At 41.8% G+C, this 19,968-nt stretch overlaps 3 protein-coding genes and 2 pseudogenes across 3 annotated transcripts; 1 reads left to right on the top strand and 4 right to left on the bottom strand.

Moving 5' to 3' along the window:
• Positions 1–521: 521 nt before the first annotated feature.
• kcnj4 (potassium inwardly rectifying channel subfamily J member 4) lies at positions 522–10,230 on the bottom strand. The gene is made up of 3 exons (XM_014983097.2): positions 10,094–10,230; positions 7,277–7,415; positions 522–5,842 (listed from the first exon to the last, which is right to left on the bottom strand). The coding sequence occupies exons 2-3, from the start codon at positions 7,306–7,308 to the stop codon at positions 4,228–4,230; spliced, it is 1,647 nt and encodes a 548-aa protein (XP_014838583.2). The 5' UTR covers positions 7,309–7,415; positions 10,094–10,230; the 3' UTR covers positions 522–4,227.
• A 470-nt stretch (positions 10,231–10,700) lies between these two features.
• LOC148157951 (tripartite motif-containing protein 16-like protein) lies at positions 10,701–11,437 on the bottom strand (annotated as a pseudogene).
• On the bottom strand, positions 10,701–13,175 carry LOC106915471 (E3 ubiquitin-protein ligase TRIM38-like; annotated as a pseudogene).
• An 830-nt stretch (positions 13,176–14,005) lies between these two features.
• Positions 14,006–17,810, top strand: kdelr3 (KDEL endoplasmic reticulum protein retention receptor 3). The gene is made up of 5 exons (XM_014983103.2): positions 14,006–14,376; positions 14,729–14,829; positions 16,158–16,316; positions 16,420–16,672; positions 16,763–17,810. Exons 1-5 carry the CDS (start codon positions 14,286–14,288, stop codon positions 16,804–16,806), a joined length of 648 nt encoding a protein of 215 aa, XP_014838589.1. The 5' UTR covers positions 14,006–14,285; the 3' UTR covers positions 16,807–17,810.
• A 37-nt stretch (positions 17,811–17,847) lies between these two features.
• On the bottom strand, positions 17,848–19,030 carry LOC106915483 (GTPase IMAP family member 7). The gene has a single exon (XM_014983101.2). The coding sequence runs from the start codon at positions 18,907–18,909 to the stop codon at positions 17,848–17,850; it is 1,062 nt and encodes a 353-aa protein (XP_014838587.2). The 5' UTR covers positions 18,910–19,030.
• Positions 19,031–19,968: the final 938 nt, after the last annotated feature.

The raw sequence follows: 19,968 nt of genomic DNA, 5'->3' as shown, positions 1-19,968 counted from the left end.
TAATGGGGTAAAAAAAATTATACTGTTCAGAAATCAGGAACAAAGCAGATTTCTTTAGTCCAATGAAAATGTCCCACAGTGTCGCCCTCAGTGGTTTAAAGGGTTTGAGTTTCTCTGTGTTTTGAAGTGGAAGCAGAATTATACATAGTTTTCACCTCATCTATGTTACCGTCCTTATAATGCCTTCCCCGTCTTCTTTCCTTCATTGCTTCATTTCTCCTTCCAGTCTCTTATTTTCTTTTTAGATTAGAAACTGTTGTCTAAATGAACTTTAGTGTTTTATTGTGCGGTCAATGCAAAGGAAGGGGAGCTGTTGAAAGTTTAGTCTGCAATACTTTTGAAATGAAAAGTGTGTAAAAACCCAGTTCTTAATGCTTCATAGTATTTTTTCTCCAACCCGTTTTGAGTTTCTGTTCATCTTTTTTTTTTGAGTGTTAAAACGACCACAGGGACATCTAGTGGCTGGAGTTGGATATAGCATAAAGATCTCAGCCAAACTTACTGTAAAAAGAACGAAGCGATAGGATGACATAGACATTTATTGACAACGTCAAAGGTGAACAAGGAAAAGTAAAGTACTCTGTATTTCAGGTGTTCCTAAAATAAATTAATAAAATACGTTTCTTTCAGTTATGCTCCATGTTCTCTGCAAGAAGAGACTGAAAATTAAATAACAGGAATAGCGAAAAAATCTGCGTGTATAACGGTTCAGGAAGAACCTGGTAGCAAAGTAGATAAAAAATATATCTATATATGTTTTATCCACATATGCATTTCCATTGTGCACATGACAAGTAATACAGCTCAAAACAGCATATATTTTTGTCTTTTTCTAGACTGAGTTCATCTTACGGAAGCACAAAGTTAAACACAAAATCAAGTTATGAATATCATCAGAAGTGGCTCTGATTTATGAGATATGGCTCACCACTCAGGGCGCCACCATAAGGGCGACACAAGCGGTGGGGGAAAAAAATTAAACCTGTTTCTTCTTCTTCTGCTAACTTGCTTGTCCAGTCAATCAAGAATGTAACAATGCAAAAAAAATATGGATGATAAAATAAATACAGGCATACAGACGGATAAACTTTGATCTGTCATTTATAAAAAAGAAAAAAAAAACCTTTTGACTGGCAGTGTGCCTATTTCAATTTAAGGATAAAAGTTTCTGCTTCTGCTTAAAGTTTTTTCTTGGATTTTTACGTTTAAACTTCAGCTATCTTATAAAAAATATATTCTATTAAGATATTTTACTCAGATTTGGGTGATGATACTTTCCTTCAATCAATACAAGGACATATAATTGCTATAAAGAAAAGAAAAAAATGTGGTTAAACTTTTGAAAAGGATTAAAATCAGTTCTTTGATATTACAATTTACAGTCTGTCTCTTGTAAAACGGCGATGCTACATTTGCTTGCTGCGCGTGTGAACAAAAACTTGATAATTTAAAACAACATTTTTGCCTTTAAAGCATAAAAAAATCTCACATGGAAAGTGAAAGTAATTTGAATCTTAGGACTACTACAGTGATTTCACGCAGTTTTGGGGTATAGTACCTTTTCAGGACATTGTTTACAAATCAGCATAAATTCAAGGGAATTTACCTGCAAAAGTGAAGAGATGTCAACAAATTATATTTTCTAGAGAAAGAAAAAGTTAGGACACCCTGTCTTCTTGTAGCTACAATGACAAGCTACTTAGTCCACAGCATTTTAATAATCTCAGTGTCTGGGTTTTGACTTTCTATTGCCTTGACTCTTTTGGTTAAGGTTCATTTTTGGTTATTTTTATGCCACGCTTCTGTTTTCCCATTCGTGTTTTCACAGATGTTCCTGTTGCACGGTGGATGTCCTGGTGGATTCTGCATGACCCGATCCTGCCGCTGCAAACAACCCCCTAACCATGACTCTTCCACCTCCGTGCTTCACAGTTGGTGTGAAGTTTCTACATTTGGTTAACGTCCTCTGCTTGTGTTCAAATAGTACATTTCACACTCATCTGCTCATAGAACATTATTCCAACACTTCTTTCATGTAGGATATCCTAATTTTTTTACCCCCATGTAACTGCTGGCCTTTACAGGCTTCTGTACAAAAGGGAAAACTCAATTTCAAATATTTTTGTAGTTTAATGAGCTGCTTGTAAAGACATCCTGAAATAATTAAAATGTCAAACTTAACTTCTTTCATGTTTTGTTTTTCTTTTCCAACTTTCTTTTAATGATTTCATTTTTGTTCTTATTTACATTTTCAAAAGCAAACCAGCTTTCTTGCTTTGGTGTTACTTATATGTGTATGAATGGCTTCTAATCCTTAACAAACAATCCTTTATACACAAAGTCCCTAAAATCAGAGTAAGATCACATTCTAGCATCCAAACCTCTCGTCATCCTGTCCCTTTAAGAAGAGTTGTCATCCTGTAATATCATCTATTATAGAGTCATTGCACCAACTCAGACTGAAGCACTTCCCATGACATTCAGTTACTCTTGAATTAATCCTGTCTGTGCAAATCCAGCGACATGCTGAGCATGTCCGATGACTGTACCAGCAGCCTTCATCCCTTTTGTTTCCTGTTCGGGCCTCGCGGCGACCTTTCACCCCGCCTGCCGTCACAGACACCAAGTACACTTAAACTGCCCTGTTCTCCACATTACCCGCACACGAAATCAGAGGCACTCCTCCGCCTTTCCCCTCCAAACTCCAGACATTTGGCAAACAGCAACAGTACAGATACAACTTAAAGCCACTTCCCTCATCGCACCTTCACTAGAAACAAAGCTGGAAAAGCAGAACTATATATGCAACCAAGCAAATAATCAACCAAAAAAATCCTCCTACTTTGATTATTTTCAATTGTAGCAAATCAATCTGTTTCCGTCTTCAAAGAATCACATTTTATGTCACATAAAAGTCAATTTAACCACTGAACATTTGAAATGCAGGGTCTTTTGCGAAAATTCAAAACAGGCAATAAAAAAGCTGTGTTAGATGTGAAGTTTGTTTTGTTGTTTCTGTGTGGGGCACCGTGGAGTAGCTAGCAGTAGTCATTAGCTTCCCTGACTAGACAGCAATCAGGAGTTTGTAGGATCAGGCATAAACAGCAATAGTTTGTGCACATACAAAATATTACAAAGATATTTTTAATGCTTTACAAGGTAAATATAATAATAATTCCTACCTGAAGCTAACTACTATTAGCAATTAGCAAGCAATGACAAACACCGCAGCAAAGCACTCAACAGCAGAATATGTACAGCTCTACGAATGGAAAGTGACTTACTGAGAACAAATTGCAAGAGAGAAAATAGAGCAAATTGACTTTTTACTACTGCAACAATTGCTTTGTGAGAAACGCATGGCAGCCATATTGGATGTTGAGGTCTGGGTTGGCAGATGTGAGGCTAAATGGATCATCAGTGTTTAAATTTGCAAGAAAGTTTTAAAAACAAAACTGAAGAATATCTAAGTATTATATCCTTCTGAGCTGGTGTGTCATTTTAATGCAGCATTGCTTCAGCTGGCTAGTATCTAAGTCGCTGTTAGCTTGACTCTCACATGAGAATATCTGAGCTCCTCAGATCACTCTGACTGCTGCGCCAGGTTAAATTGTGACTGGTTGTAATTATTCCACACAACTCCACTGCAGAACAACCTGAACTGTTGATTTCAGAAATGCAAATAAACCCATCTGCTACACTTAGAGAATGCCCTTAAATGGCTAAGTTGCTTCAGGGATGTACTCAGAACTGCCCCCTGAAATTGTAAGCTTTTCAGTACAATGCAGAGAATTTTTAACTAAATCAGTTGCTTTCTTCTAAAATCTTATAGTTACATTTCAAATAAAGTATTTTATACAAAGGTAATTTTGAAATATACACACATTCTAAAGTATACTTTAAATTCTTGGTCTTAACATGCTTGTGCTTTCATTTGGTGATGAACTCACAGTTAAATAAAGCCAAATGTTCTTCAGAGATATTTTGTCCACATGCTGAATCAGTCTCCTTGATCACTATGGCCCTCCAAGCATTGCAGTCTTGGCAAAACTATATTGCTGAAATTTTAACACAATAAGTGAAAAGACAACAACAATTAAAAAAAAGAGAGAGAGAGAGAAAGAAAGAAAGCACTGGAAAGGCAAAATGAGCTTCAGCTTTTGTTCTTTTTGATGCAAACTGAACACACATCCAACTTTCTGGACAAACAACCCAAGCTCCCGCTCTTTAGGCCTCTTGTTCACTCTTATAGCTGACTGGATCAAGAGGAATCGCAGTCTGTAGGATGTCGAACTCCATCTGGTTATTGTCCATGTCCAGAACACACATCACATTGTGACTGCCTGAGGTTATGGTTGCTGTGTCGTGAAACATGCTTTGAAAATCAACAGAAGTCCTCCTCTCCTCTGCCCTGTCCTTCCCTACCATCTGTGTGGAGTCAAATATGTCTTCCTCTTCCTCCTCCGCACAGCTCAGTGCGACCTCGTTCTCGTAGCAGAAGGCGGTCAGAGACCGCGAGATCAAGTCTTGCGTAGACCTATGTGCCGATGCTGGAGATGCAGTGGAGGACGCTCGGCTTGCCGCTTCATCGAGCTCTTTTGCGCTGAGATGGGGCGTTGACGTGACTTCGTAGGTATTGTGGAATCGCGCGTAGTCTACCTTGTAGCGGTCCCGGTCCTCGTAGATCACTGGCTCAAACCTGTGACCCCAGAAGATTTCTCTTGCAAGGTAAGAACTACGGAACTGCGTGGTCATGGCTGTGGCCTCCACCATCCCCTCCAAGATCACAACGATCTCAAAGTCGTCTGCTTCCAGATCAGCTCGGCTCAGAGTGTACAAGGGGCTATCCTTGTCTATCTCATGGACTATGACCAGTGGAGACACTAAAAACAGCCTGTCCGTGCCTTCATCGTAGCCCACATTGAGGTCCATCTGTTCCAAAGGGATGAACTCGCCCTCAGCTGTGACATACGATCGTATGAGCTGCGCACGGACATGAGCTTCCACGATGTGGCTCCTCCGCAGGTTGCCTACCCGCCACATCAGGCACAGTTTGCCATCACGAAGAGCAATGACGGCGTTTTTGGAGAACATCAGGGTCTGGTTCCTCTTCTTTGGCCGTGCCATCTTCGCCATGATGGTGCCAATCATGAAGGAGTCAATGATGCAACCAACAATGGACTGTATAACCACTGTCAACACAGCCAGAGGACACTCCTCTGTAACACAGCGCCAGCCATAACCAATAGTAGTCTGAGTCTCCATGGAGAAGAGGAGCGCCCCAACAAAGCCCTGAACGTGCAGTATGCAGGGCATCCTTTGTGTCTGCCCACCGACTGCATGCCCAGAGGAGGCTCCATACATTCCTGTCACCAGCACATTAGATTTCTGATTAGTGGGTTCATCAAAGTCCCCATGTGCAAGGGCGACACTGTAAAAGATTATACCAAAGATCAGCCATGAGATCAGAAAGCTGGTGCAGAATATAAGCAGTAGGTATCTCCAGTGGATGTCCACGCAGGTGGTGAAGATGTCGGCGAGGTAGCGCTGACTCCTGTCTTCCATGTTAGTGAACACCACGTTGCATTGGCCATTCTTCTTCACAAAACGGCTCCGGACTTGGCTGGAGCCCCTCGTCAGGACCTTCCCGTTGTAGTTGCTCATGCCTCTTTGTCCGCTGGAGCCGGGCACCACAGTGGAGGCTCCGGGCCTCCTTCTGCCTTCCTCTCTTTCCGCGTTACTCTGCTCCTTCACGTTGGCAGAACCGTGACCGTTGTAGAGCGCAAGGCTGGAAATCTTCTGCAGCTCCTCCTCTGGTATGATGTCTGACACAATGCTGTACCTGTCAAACATTAACATTAACATTAAATATTTTATATGTATAGGTAAAATATAATAATAATAATAATAATAATAATAATGTTCTATTGAGGAACGATTACAAAATAAAAGTAGACTCAAGCATCTGCATGAATGTCACTTTCTTTTGGGGCCTTTGAGGATTCGTTTGAGTCTTTCTTTTGTTGAGGTCAAGAAACCATTTGAAAGAATAAAAAAGCAGGAGTTTGAATTTATTATGTTTTTTTTTATTAAACATATGCTCTTAAATAAGTCACACACTTGAAAACGAATGGCCCAAATTTATCATTAAAAACTCAAAACTAGTAGGACATCCATTCCCATGGTGAGGGTGTGCAAATATTTCATCCACATCGTGTGCTACAGATTAATGCATAAACACATTACACTTATCCTTACGTTTGTTGAAAACAGAATAATATCATGAAAGAGTTGAAAGAACATTATGAAGATATTTTTGGTTCAAAAGTATTTCTGCTTTGTAACTGAGAAAAATCCTACAAAAGAGCGGTGGCACTTCTTTAAAAGTACAAGTACAAAATGTCTTTATAGGACAATGTACTGACATTACAGTCAGCACAAAATAATCTGTGCACCAGATACCACAAAGAACTAAAGATCAAGGCAAACACTTGTCTTTGGGATCCCCGATTACATTTTAGGAAACATAGAGAATCTCACAGCAACATTCATGGAAACACATCGCATGTAACTCAGTCAAATCTCTCAGACACAATCCACTCAAATTTGCTAAATTACTGTTCCACAGAGTGGCTCATCCAAAGTAACCTGTCTCTCCGGGAGGATTACCTGCTGGGAAGGTGAGTTCAGTTTAGCGATCTGAGACGGATTGCTGTCATCAGATTACGGGATTAGATTTGAATCAGTGTCAGTCTGACAACCTATTTCGAGAGTGACGTGTGTTTATGTCACTTCCATGTGTAGGTAAATGGCAAAACTCCCAGCTGATCATCCATTTACCCACTGACACATAGTCGATGTGGTTGGGGAAATACTCCATTAGCGAATCCTCGGTTGGCTCCCCCATACAAAACTCAGAGACAGAAGACGTAAGCAATCAGAACCTCGTGAGTACAGAACATTTTAGACCCGGTTATGCTGAACTTTCTGTGTTAACATGGTGAATCCGTTTCACCTGAGTAACTGTTGTAGATCTCTGCCTGCCTACATGCAGGACAATTTAGGGTGGCCTTGGCCTTTCTGAAGATCCTCTTGCTGTAAATACCCCTGAGCTGGGGCTGACTCACCCAGCCAAGCCATATTAACAAGCCCTCTATATTCTCACAGTACGATGTGAGACAACCACAGCTGCAGTATGACAACTAAAAACAACATACAGGCAGTCAAATAAAGCCTAAAGGTGGAGGTCGTTTCTACCCGGATGGAGGCTACGCACCTGTTGGACCTACTTCCCATGGCACCTGTCATTGCTGTGAATGGGCCACGGTGGGACGACAGACCGCGCTGTGCCCCCAGACTTTAGGTCTCCATGGCTGATGAGGTGCATCTGAAGAGCCACCAAAGAGTTTAGGAACCTAAACAAAAGCAAAATATGAATGAAATCCAGAATCAGAGTAGCTGCAATGTAGTTTGGTAAAAAACCAGCCCCTTGTTCTACACTTTGCTTTCTACAGAGGGTCTGGACGGTTGGTTATTGGGAAACCTTTGCTTCCTCTGTTGAAGTTTGAAACTTTACTCAATTGCTAACATTTGTCCGTGACGTATGTATTTCCAGCTTGACTCTATGAAGCTTAAGATGTAAACAAATATCCTCCACTGTGTGAATAAAAGGCCCAAGCCCAACAAAATTATTGTTATCAATATTTGAAAGAATGGCCAATGCGGACTGAACGGCTTCGATTACTTCCTCCACTGCCACTGCTAAACCTTCGGCAAACTGTAATACTAAAACAGCACAGAAAAACACCGTCATCGTTCACAACTTCTCCTTCTGTTTTCTGATTGGCCCGGTTGAAATTCTACTATAGGAATCCACTTCAATGGGAGAAAACCTAGATGGAGATGAGAATCAAGTGGAATTGTGTAGGAATTGCTATGTGACTGCAACTAGCAGTCACATGATTGCTAGTTGCAATCATGTGAATTTTAACTTTCTGCTTAAAGATACGGGACGAAATATCTTAAATTACTACATTTTACATAACTGTGAAACTCCAAATCATGACTTCTTGTCATTTGTATTTCTGTAGAATGTTAGGTTTCATGAACTGAACATGTTGGGTTTGATTTTGACTAGTCTATATTTCAATCATCCATCCGTCCGTCCGTCCGTCCGTCCGTCCGTCCGTCCGTCCATCCATCCATCCATCCATCCATCCATCCATCCCCGCTTCTCCTTGCAGGCTTGCCGGAGTTATTCAATCAGTGAACTAAAATCTGGATTTAGATTTCATTTTGATCCAATCATGTAAAATATATCAGGACTCTGTGAACTCCTTTGACCTTCTCTTCTGCAGCAACAAAGTGAAGACAGGATTATCTCGTCACAGTGCCTCGCTCTGGGGGACGTCTCTTTGTGGTTTGCTAAATGTTGATGGGGTAATGTATCTGGACATGTGTAACATTTAACATTCCTCCATGAAGTTCAGATCAGTTTTGCATTTAGATGCAAATTAAGCTAGAAAACTCCCCCCAAAAAACACAGTCCTTAAACACGCATTTCACATGTTTTTATTTTAGCGTCTCAGATTTCAATATATATATATTTTTAAATCAGGATTTGTTGTGACAAGCCAACACACAAAATGATACACAATGTTGTAATGAGAAGAAAAGGATCGAAGGATCGTTTGAATTTTTCTAACACGCATAAATTTGAATGAACCCTTTCTAGAACCATCTTTTGCTGCGTTTACAGACGCAAGCCTTTAAGGAATCATTCTACCAGCTTCTATAGGTTGACATTTTTAGTCATGTGCTTAAGTGGCTCAATCAAAGTCCAGGCCTCGGTCCAATCAAAAATCTGGGACAAGGCTTAAAAAGTTGATGTCAATAAACATTATTTGTTCAATCTGAACTTTTGTAAAGAAAAATTTGCACACACACACAAAAATGAATTCCTTAAAGACCTTAAAGATGGAGAACTTCTCACCAGTGCAGAGGTTTTTCAACTAAATATCCTGTTTTGGTTTCTCAAAAACACAAAAGTACTTGGTGGCAGAAGTGGAAGTCTGCTGTCAAAAGAAAAAAAAAAAAAGAAAGAAAGAAAAAAGCATGACTCGCACAATGTGGACAGCAGAGTTTTATGGCCTGATGGGGGCTTTGCTGCCAAATGGCATTTAGAGAAGCAATTATGCAAAGTAGTCTTTATGCAGGTCATTAAAAGGAGGAATTGAAGTCACTGTCTTGGAAAAGGTTTGAATTATTACCTGACACATTCAGTGACAAGTTATAGAACAAAGGTTTCCTGAGTGGCTTTAAATAGAAAATTACCTTTGCGTTTGTGTTGCTAAGATTGATTTTATTACATTTAGTCGAACTCAGAAAGATTGGCACATTATTAGTGTCATGTTTCCTGTTTTATTTGGCACAGTGGCCAGCAGCAGCTCAGACACCTTAATTGTATGATCAGAATTGTACAAATAGGTTGTCTTGAAAATTACCATAAATACACAGACATTTTTCCAGGACAGAAAAACTTACTTAGGAAAGAACAACACCTGTTTAGTTTTAGTTTGTTTTTGTTTTTTTTTCTTTCCTTTTCGGACAACAAACTTTCCTCCTCTTGAGTTTTTAATCCCTGTTTTTTGGGAACAGTGAAATAAAGATGTAGATTCAATCAACTCAACTAAGTTCATTTTTTGTATTTTAGACCATTAAAGCTTTGCATTAAAAACTTCTCATTTATGTAATTTTGAACACTTCTGCTTGATAAACATTTCTAAATTCGACCACATTTAATCCCATAATAATAACATTGATTTCTTTCTTCTTTTTTTTCATTTTTATTTAATAATAAGACTGAATAATTTTCCCTCTTTTTCTTTTCTGAAGGTGGCAGAGGCACCGGCTTGACTCTGAACAAAAACCAGGCACACTAACGTTGTCGGCTTCCGTTTGAGCTCATAAAATGTGAACAATTTGCTGAAATGCACACAACTAAAGTAAATGACATCTTCCCTCATGTGCACATCTTCTGGTTATCAAAAAACAAAAAAAAAAACGCTGTGAATTGATCAAAATCTCTACTCACCCTGCAGTTCAGACGTTGTTGTATTGCTTGGATGTGTTTGATCCTCCTTCTTCAGGAGTGAACCCCGCGTTCACTTTTTACGCCGATGCTCCCATGTTCTTCCTTTTTTTTTCCGTAATTTTCCTTTATTCCTCCAGTTTATTTTTTCCTCATTTAGTTTCACGTTTGTTGCATATCTCTTATTTCATCCCAGCTGTGGTTGTCTTTTTAATCCTTTACTGTCTGTCCTGCTTTTCCTCCTCCACTGATTGTAATCCTGTCTACTCTACTGTGCTGTGTGAACTCAGAACAGACTGAAAGTGCTGCGTCAATCAGTCCTTTGCAGGACATGATGGGAGGAGGAGACGGAGAGGAAAGGAGACGATCAGGAGCTTCCTCCCTGTCTGAGCATCAGTCTTACCTACTGGCAAATATAATAATGTTAATATTTTTCAAATATTAACATTTTTCTAATGACAGTTTCACTCATAATGTCTCTTTTATGCATACATGTTGAGTAGAATAAATTTATTTTTTTTTTAAATCAGGCGAGTGTTGTCCATAAACATTCACTGAACATTCACGGTGACATTGAGACGCAAAGTGAACAGCATTTAACACTCGCAGGTTGCTGATTGATTCAATGATTTTATAGGCAGTAGAAATCCAAACAGAAGTACGAAAACATGCAAAATATGAACAGAGCAGCAGATCAGAGGCACCAGAGCACAAAACTGTGATCAACAATCAGAAATACCTGAAAATAATCTATGTGAGTTTATAGAACTCTGCAGAGTCTCCGGTGTGCCAAACAAAAAGTCCAGCGTGCAGCGGCTGAGTGAATGTGGTCCGGACTCTGTGGATGAGAGTCATGGTTTGAGAGACGCTGTAGAAGGACAGAAGACCTGCTGTGTGATCCAGGTACACTCCGACTCTGGAGGATATCGGACCTCAGATGAAGGTCGGGATGTTGTCGTGCTCAAAACTAGACCTGCAGCAATTTGAAGCCCAGGATTTGTCATTACCTCCAAATTTACTGTCATTCCTTCTTCCTGCTTTACTGATATTCTTGTATGCGACTGCTACAAACACTCTCTCTCCCCACTCCACCTCCCAGTAACAGCATCCAGTCAGACTCTCCCTACTCAGGACCTGCCACCAGTAAGTGAATCTGTCTGGGTGACTAGAATACGACTGGTGCCGAGTCGTCACCGTCGCCTTCCTGTTCCCCTCTGATAGTCTCAGCTGTGTGTTTGCTGTGTTTGGATCCAGTGTGATTTCATGTGAATATTTCAAGAACCCAGTTCGGCTCTTTGGTTCTGGTTGTGGTTCTGACAGTAGACCAGTGTTTCTCAATTCCGGTCCTCACGCCCCCCTGCCCTGCATGTTTTAGATGTTTCCCTTCTGCCACACACCTGGATTCAATATTTTGGTGATTAACAGGCCTCTGCAGTACTTGAAGGTCATGCAATCATTTGAATCAGCTGTTCTGGAGTAGAGGCACATCTAAAACATGCAGAGCAGGGGGGCGTGAGGACTGGAATTGAGAAGCACTGCAGTAGACCATCCACCTGAGTGACCGTCGGTGAGATGTTTGTCCATGAGTCTCTCAGGACGTCCTGTAGTTTGTCTCTGAGCTCTGACACAGCCTCTGTCACGTCCTCAAAGTGTCCCAGAGGACAGATGTTGATGCTGGATGAGCGTGTCGACTCACTGAGTGCTGGCAGTGAGGGGTAGTTGAGGAGAAACTGGTTGGGATCCTCTGTGTGTGAGAGCTGCTCCAGCTCAGCGTCTTTCCTCCTCAGCTCGGTGATCTCCTGCTCCAGCTTCTCCTGAAAGTCTTTGAGTCGACTCACTTCGGTTTCCTGCTGGGATCTGATCTGCTGCTTCACATCAGAGCTCTTCTGGAGGAGACGGATCAGCTGGGTGAAGATCTTCTCGCTGTCCTCCACTGTTTTATCAGCGGAGTGATTGACGGCCTCCACCTCCCGCTGAAGCAGCTTCACATCTTCCTCCCTGCTCTGGATCATCTGCTGGATTTTTCCTCATCTCTGCGGAGTGCAGAAATCACAGGCCACATCTTCAGGTCCAGCATCGCAGGGATCAGCTTGGAGTCCAGTCTTCTTCAGCTGCTCCACCAAAGCTGCTAGCATGGTGTTCTCCTTTATAACAGGCCTTTGGGTGAAGGTCACCTTGCACTGTGGGCAGTTGTAGCTTTTCTCCTCGCCGTTGTCCCAGAAGTTTTTAATACAGTTCATGCAGTAGCTGTGTCCACAGGAAGTAGTCACCGGATCCTTCAGTAGATCCAGACAGACGGAGCAGGAAAAGGTCTCTTGGTCCAGTTGATGCTGCTCCATTTCTCCTCTCGGTTACAGCGACTGTGCGAGTTTCACTCCTTGAAAACAGAAACAGGTTTGTTCTCTGACCTACGAATCACAGGTTGATGCCGAGAGGCTGCAGCCAATCAGATTTCACCCTCAGCTGACACAGGTACAACCCAGCTTTGAGGTGAGTTTGAAAACAAGAAAAAGAGGGAGGGATTTCACACTTTGATTCCAGGAAGAGAAAATCTCTTAAAGTAACAGTTTAACCATCATCACAGCAATTTTCTTTCTAAAACAACTAAGTCACCAAACTCGGCTGTCTAAATGTAATCTCTCCACAGTATCAGATAATGAAATAGAAGATTCATTGCTGCTCATTTGTTGTTGTTTTCCCTAAGCATACAATACATTTCATTTTCAGACTCTAGATATAAAAAACTGACAAACATATTATAGATTGACAGATGTAATTGTAGTGAAATGGCTCTACAAAGTGATTTTTTTTTTTTCCTAATCTGAACTTTGTGTTTGCCCTTGATGGGGGAAGTGTCACAGCCTAAATGTTTAACCTGCACTAAGCTAACTAACTGGATCTTTTTCTGCAAAAACGTAAATATGACGAACCGTCGTGCCCGCATTCCATCATGTGAGGAAACACAACCAGTCAGGCATCCTCACCATGCTGTGTGTATGTATAAATAGCTTCTAATCAGGCCTGGGTGTCAGATTAGTTCCAATAACCTTTTGCTCAGCTCACGGTTATTATGACAGCTTTCACATGGGTCAGCTCTGTCTGGGATTTCTATACATATAAATGTGTGTGGGGGGAAGGGGGGGGTAACCAAGTCACCATAGCAACCATTAGGTGCTATACAAGTGATGAGTAAGTGATGCCAGAACAAAACCTGTTGAAAAATAATTTTTTAAAATAATTGCTGTTAAAAATGTCCCCAAAAATATATATAAAAAGTATTTTAGAAATTTGTTTATGGATGGACAGACCCATTCAATAAATTTGAATATTCTTGAAAAGTCCGTTCATTTCCGGAACTTTATTACTAAGTGAAACACGTAGTTACACACAATTGGATGTTTGAAAATCTTTATTTCTGTTAATTATGAAAATATGACATTTAAAATTAGTATACATCAGAAAAAAAACTGCCTGCTAAAAGTTTATTTTCAAAAATGTACTTTTAATCTGACGGACGAGACGTATATTCTAATTTACTGAATAAGAGATGTTTTTGTCTTGTATTTTCCTGGTAGCTTCTCGCCACCTGCCGCTTAATTAAGGATTTACAGGTTAAAATGCCGTTTCTTCTAGATTGTCAAGTTCCACACAGTAAAAACAACACAGGAAATCCGTATAAAATGATAAGCTTTCAAAATAAAAGCTTACAATTTCATTGCACAAAACACACATAGAATTTAGCTTAAAATGTCCACAAACAGCAGATTATATTTTTGTCTCTTTGAGTGAATCTCGTGTATGAGACGTTTTCTTCGCTATTTTACGTGGGTTAAATCTGAACCGAAGAGTAAACACTTTTACTTTGAAAGCGCAAACAGAAAACGACGTAACTGTCAGATTCTAATCGGGCTAGCTTGGCAGCCACGTCACCTCCTCTTCTCAGCTTGCCTCTGGAAACATCATTGCTCTCTCATGCCAGGAGTCTGTTCTGGAAATTGCGGACATTTTTTACCTGTTTACATACTCATATTTCAGACAAGCGGTTAACAGAGCCGTCTAACGTCAACTGCGAAGCTGCTAGCTTGTTTTTTCCTCTCTTAATCTGCTCCGAGCTTATTTTCCCTTTGTGGGTCAACAACTCAGAAGTCAGTGTTGTGGGAGTTTGAAGGCCTGTGAGGACTCTAGGGGCAACAGCATGAACATCTTTCGGCTGGCAGGTGACGTGTCCCATTTGGTGGCTATTCTCATCCTGCTGATGAAGATATGGAGGTCCAAATCTTGTGCTGGTGAGCTACCTCAGAAGTAACTGATTTCCTGCTGTATGACTGCACGGCGTCACTGTATGTGTGTGTTTGCAGTGTAAATGCTTCATTTCCTTATGGTTTGCATACTCACCATAAAGCCTTCTGTAGTTATTAAAAATACTAAAATCATGGTTGCAGTTTGCACAGTTATGGTTACAGTTACTTGTATGTGTGTAAAGGCTACGTGGCAGTGTCAACAAACCACAGTGCTCCGCCTACTTTATCACACTGGGGTTATCATTAAACTCAATTACATCGACTGTCAATGCTAATAATTAGCATGAAGGTGCTATTATCCACTGCTGCTCATAATCAAGCCTTCTCTGTCTCGCAGGCATCTCTGGGAAGTCTCAGGTGCTCTTCGCACTTGTTTTTACCACCAGGTACCTTGACCTGTTCACAGTCTACATCTCAGCCTACAACACAGTCATGAAGGTACGTTGGAGAACTCACAGCTGATTAATTATCTCACAAGAAAAGTTAAAGTGCGTGTGGGGGGGAAAAGTGTTGTTCTCCATTAGATGAGCCTTTTGTAACTTCCCCTTTGTACACGACTACATTTACAAGTTCATTTTCATAAATTAGAGTAACATGATACATTACACGCACTGTGAGGATCTTCAAGTATTTATTTGTGTTCATTTAACAAAAACCTGCATTAGACCAATGAGGAAAAAAACGGAAAATAAAACGTTAAGGTCTTCACGTCGCAAGGAAGAGTACAGTCCAGCAGACTTTCAACATAATGAGACTAAAGAGGTCTTTGCTAAAGAAACTGGCTGTTTATGGAGTTGTTGTATCCAAGCATGTGAAGCTAAGTGGATGGAAAAAAAGAGTGACTGAAGTGTGCATAAGAAATGGGGATGGCAGCAGCCTTGAGGGGACTGTGAAGCAAAGTCCATATGTGTTACAAGAGTTATGTCCCACACACACACACACACACACACTGCATGTTTGTGTTGCTATCTTTGTGGGGACTTTCCATTGACTTCCATTCATTTCTACAGCCTAAACCTTACCTTTACCCTTTTCCTAACCCTAACCATCACATACCTAACCCTAACCAAAACTCAATTCATACCTTAGCCCTAACTCTGATCCCTGACCCAAAAATAGGGTTTCCCCTTGTGGGGACCAGGCTCCGGTCCCCACAAGGAGCAATTGGTCCCCACAACATAGTATATGTCAGGAAAATCGTCCCCACAAACACACACACACACACACACACACACACACACACACGTCTCCATCAACATGTCGATACGTCTAAAACGTCAAACGGCTGATTAAAGCCCAACATTTAGTGCTTCAGAAAATGTCATTACTATGATTGCAGTTCTCTGATTCCGATTTTTGGCAGATATTGATTTTATTTTGGTTTAAATGGTTGTTAAATGTAGCGACTGAGTTGGCAACAGTGGGGTGACTATTGTTACTGTCTCCTTTCACTCTCACGGCAGAGCGAAAGGAGACAGTGGCTGATTTTCAGACCTTTGTGGAGGTAGATAAGATCAATGGATAAGATCGGTTTCTCATGTAAGAATTGGCCAATTTCCCACAATTAGGGAACTGGCTTAATAAACGATCGACACACAGAGTTGAAATGGATGGAACTTGAATGATCAGCTACCACATAGTTAGCAGTTCAATGAGTTGAGCAGCTCGTTTCCGTAGCAGTGATGCAAAGCAGGCAGCTTTGTGCAAAGCCAGCAAGTGATAAGTTGAAGGTCGTGTCTTTAATCAGTGTTTGACTCTGTTCTCAGGTGGTGTTTCTGGCTCTGTCCTACGCTACGGTGTATTTGATCTACATGCGCTTCAGGAACTCGTACGATTCAGAGAACGACACGTTCAGAGTGGAGTTCTTGCTGATCCCGGTGATCGGCCTGTCCTTCCTGGAGAACTACGCCTTCACTCCACTAGAGGTAAACGAATACGAGTCCACAGATCCTGGAAACTCTTTCGCTTTTTTTTTATGTGATGAAGGTAGAAACGGACACGTGTCCCTCTCCTCGATCCTTCCTCCAGATCTTGTGGACCTTCTCCATCTTCCTGGAGTCCGTCGCCATAATGCCCCAGCTCTTCATGATCACCAAGACGGGCGAGGCGGAGTCCATCACCACCCACTACCTGTTCTTCCTCGGCCTCTACAGGGCCTTGTACATCGCCAACTGGGTGTGGCGCTACCACACCGAGGGCTTCTACGACCAGATCGCCATCGTGTCCGGAGTCGTTCAGACCATCTTCTACTGCGACTTCTTTTACCTTTACGTCACGAGGGGTGAGGAAATCCGCACACCGAGTTTAATCGCCTATCTCCCGAAGAAAAAAAAAAGAGTGCGTTCTCACAGTTTCTTGTATCTTTTTGCAGTTCTCCGAGGAAGAGGGAAGATGAGCCTGCCGATGCCGGTTTAGGTTTCACGTCAGTGCCTGCCACAGCAGAATCCTTTCGCCTTTCCCTGTAGCTGTACTTTAGCAAAAGGGACTAAAGGTCTTATATTTGTAGACCAAAATTAAATAGATTATTTTGTTTTGTTTTGTTTGACTGGTACTTTAAGTCTGTGTTTGTGCGTAATCGTATAAGTGCGTGCGCGACAATGCGGCGCGGATGTGTCATTCTGCTTTTTCCTGAGACGCAAATAGGACCCGAGACACTCATTGCCGGTGAGCGCCGCGGTTCTCTGCGGATTACAGCGAGGAGATTGCTTTTTTTTTTTTTTTTTTTTGTCCCAACATTTCCTTTTTCAGAAACTGCTTTCGACTCTGGAGCTCTTTGAAATAACCAGCCTGGTTTTTTTTGTACTAACGGTTTTGAATGTCGAACGCATGAAAACAAACTTGTAGGTTGTTTCAGCCGGTGTTTTGAGCACTCAGGTAGACCGTAGCTTTAATCGTGAGAGGTTCCTAAACTAAACGTCACCAAACGTCCAACATGTGAAAACCCCAATGTTTTGTTTTCTCACAGATTGTATTCATAGGCACTCCCTGAATAACTTACTGTATTTTCTATTGCCAAGTTTGTTACGGTTATGGATTTCTTGTTTACCTTGTCTTGTGTAATTGTTCTTTTTTGTTGTTGTTGGGGGGGGTAAAAAAAAAAGGACTTAACATCATATTGTGTTATGAAAAGCCAAAGAAGCTGCAGTGTTTTACTTTAAACTTTCTCATTTCTATTGTAATTTCAAAAGTTAGTCAATGAAATCAGAAATCCACTTTTTGCTTTTATTACATGAGGAATTCTCTTAGCTCAAAGATCTGGTCATGTTTTGTTTTCAGAAACATTCACACTACTTCCCGGTCTTAAAGTGCTCTTAAGACGTGTAGAGACTGAAAGTGTCTGATGTGATCAACAGAACGCTGTTGTGAGTCTTCCTTTCAACACATCACGTCTTTGTGACAATAAAGGTTGTCCATCTTGATTCAGAGACTCAAACCAGCATGTCGTCGGCGAGTCCGTCAGTGCAGCAGGGTTTTTTTGTGTTTCTGCAGTACCTTGCCGCCTTCTTTCACCGCTCCTTCCAGCACTTTCGCAGCGGACCTGATGGAGAGCGGCGACACCGCCAGACCCATCGCTTTCTCCACCACCTTCGCCTTCTTCACTGGTTTGCTCTTGTCCTTTCCCACGATACCTGCCCCCTCTGCTGCTCCTCTGCCCAGTGCAGTCAGCAGCTCGCACCAGAACAGCCTCTCGGCTCTCTTCTTGGCCTCCTCTTCCTCTCTTCTCGCTCTCTCCAAGTCTTCTGGGTTCTCCTTTCCTTCAGTCTCCTTGAGAGATGCCTGAAGTTTGGGTCCTCTCTCCTCCAGTATCCTCTCCCACGCCTCCCTAATTGTACTCTCAGCCTCCTTGAATGTCACGTTGCTGTAGCAGCTGCCTCGGTTGTTTGAAACAATCTCGTCAATCTTTTTAAGAAGGGTTAAGACTTGCTCTGGGCACTCCGACGTCCCTTCTTGCCTGCTGTTGTCAAAGACGTGATACCCCCCATGGCAGCTGCTGACAAACCCGGACAGCTCCGGACTCTCGTCCAGGAAGGACTCGACCGATTTGCCTCGGAGCTGGTCCCCCCAGGTGAACAGGACCATGGCGAATCTGGATATCTCAGCCCCAAACATCGCCTTGATCCACTCCAAGGTCTCTCTCTCCTCCTGGGTGTACCTCCCTAGCTGCAGGGTCACCAAAAACACGTGGGGTCCTGGGGAGTACAAGCTAACGCTCTGGCCCACCTCGGCCATGACTTCCTGCGGGGACAGGTCTGTATGGAAGAACCCTGGGGTGTCGATTACCGAGACACTCTGACCGCCTGCTGTCCCGGTCTGTCTCCTGCACCTTGCGGTGACAGAAGAGGGGGACAGCTCAACCCAGAAGGCCGGTCTACCCAGGATGGTGTTTCCTGAGGAGCTTCTGCCCGTCCCAGTCCTGCCCAGCAGTACAATCCTCAAAGGTTCGGTCTTTGATTCGAGAGAGGGCTGACTGCCTGAAAAAGAAAGAAACACACACAGTTTGTTGATGCTTTCTTGCATAGGGTCCCCTGATCTACATAGCTGTTCTATGCAGCAGCGGTAGGTTCTGCTCTGCACGGTGATATTAGCTGCTGTGCAGAGAGCATCCAAAGCTCTGGTGGAAGATAAGCAAGCAAAACAATGTCGCAAAAGAAGGAACTTATCCTTCAGGGAGAGAGGATAGAATAAAGACAAGATAAAAACATGTTTTTTCCTGGTAACGTAATGTTTATCAGAAAGATTTGTGGAGCTGCAAATAGAAACTTGATGGGGACCTGGAATGGTCCAGTTCAACGGCCGAACATTTATGCTACAATGTTTGTATTTGAGTGAAACTAAGTTTTAACTTTAAATTAGTTGATTCTCGTGGTTGGTTTTGTGTATTTATGAGGGTTCTTTGGCTTCAAAATGGTGAGTTTGGTCATTATAATTACAACTTTTCAATGTTTGGCATTGTCTAGCAATATGATTTTACATCAGGCTACATGGCTGCTGCATTAATAAATCAAATGAGCTGCTGTATCTGTAGTTGGCGATATATATTAGTTTGCTGCTGAGCATGATTATTTATATATCTAAAACAAACTTTATTTTTACATCAATTTATAAGTTATGACTGCAGTTTTCTGGCCGATTCCTGGTTACCGATTTTTAAAAAGCCTGACCTGCCGATTTTGATTTTGGCCTATTCCAGTTTTTTTTGTCTGAAATGTCGCTAAATGTAGCAAGAAAGCCACTGAGTTGGCAACAGTGGGGTGAATATTGTTAACTGTAAACGTGCAGACCTGACCTGGAGGGCCGGTCAGTCAGTCAAACCTCTCACTACAGAGCAGAAGAGGACAGAGGCTGATTTATAAACCTTTCCTAAGGTTGAGAAGATCGGTGGATATTGACCTCACATGTATCAGTCGATCACCAATGCCCCAAAGTTGAGGAAATCGGCGCCAATAAATGCATGCCATATTCTATGTGCCTATAGAATATAATGTAAACATCAAAGTCAGAGATGCAGTAAGTTTGGCAGGTTTTTAAATAATTTAATAATCTGTTTATTGCAACCACTCCACATTAGCAAAACAA

The sequence above is a fragment of the Poecilia mexicana genome, unplaced genomic scaffold (genome assembly GCF_051168715.1).
Source record: "Poecilia mexicana isolate PSO_F unplaced genomic scaffold, ASM5116871v1 scaffold_8, whole genome shotgun sequence".
Classification (NCBI taxonomy): Eukaryota; Metazoa; Chordata; class Actinopteri; order Cyprinodontiformes; family Poeciliidae; genus Poecilia; species Poecilia mexicana.
This window is presented reverse-complemented; position numbering and strand designations above follow the sequence as displayed.

Excerpts from the sequence above, each read along its gene's own strand:
- kcnj4 (XM_014983097.2), bottom strand. The coding sequence starts at position 7,308 with ATGACAGGTGCCATGGGAAGTAGGTCCAACAG. Across the intron at positions 5,843-7,276 it reads ATGGGAAGTAGGTCCAACAG|GTACAGCATTGTGTCAGACA; the intron begins GTGCGTAGCCTC and ends AATGTTTGACAG.
- kdelr3 (XM_014983103.2), top strand. The coding sequence starts at position 14,286 with ATGAACATCTTTCGGCTGGCAGGTGACGTGTCCCATTTGGTGGCTATT. Across the intron at positions 16,317-16,419 it reads ACGCCTTCACTCCACTAGAG|ATCTTGTGGACCTTCTCCAT; the intron begins GTAAACGAATAC and ends TCCTTCCTCCAG. Across the intron at positions 16,673-16,762 it reads TTACCTTTACGTCACGAGGG|TTCTCCGAGGAAGAGGGAAG; the intron begins GTGAGGAAATCC and ends ATCTTTTTGCAG.
- LOC106915483 (XM_014983101.2), bottom strand. The coding sequence starts at position 18,909 with ATGCAAGAAAGCATCAACAAACTGTGTGTGTTTCTTTCTTTTTCAGGC.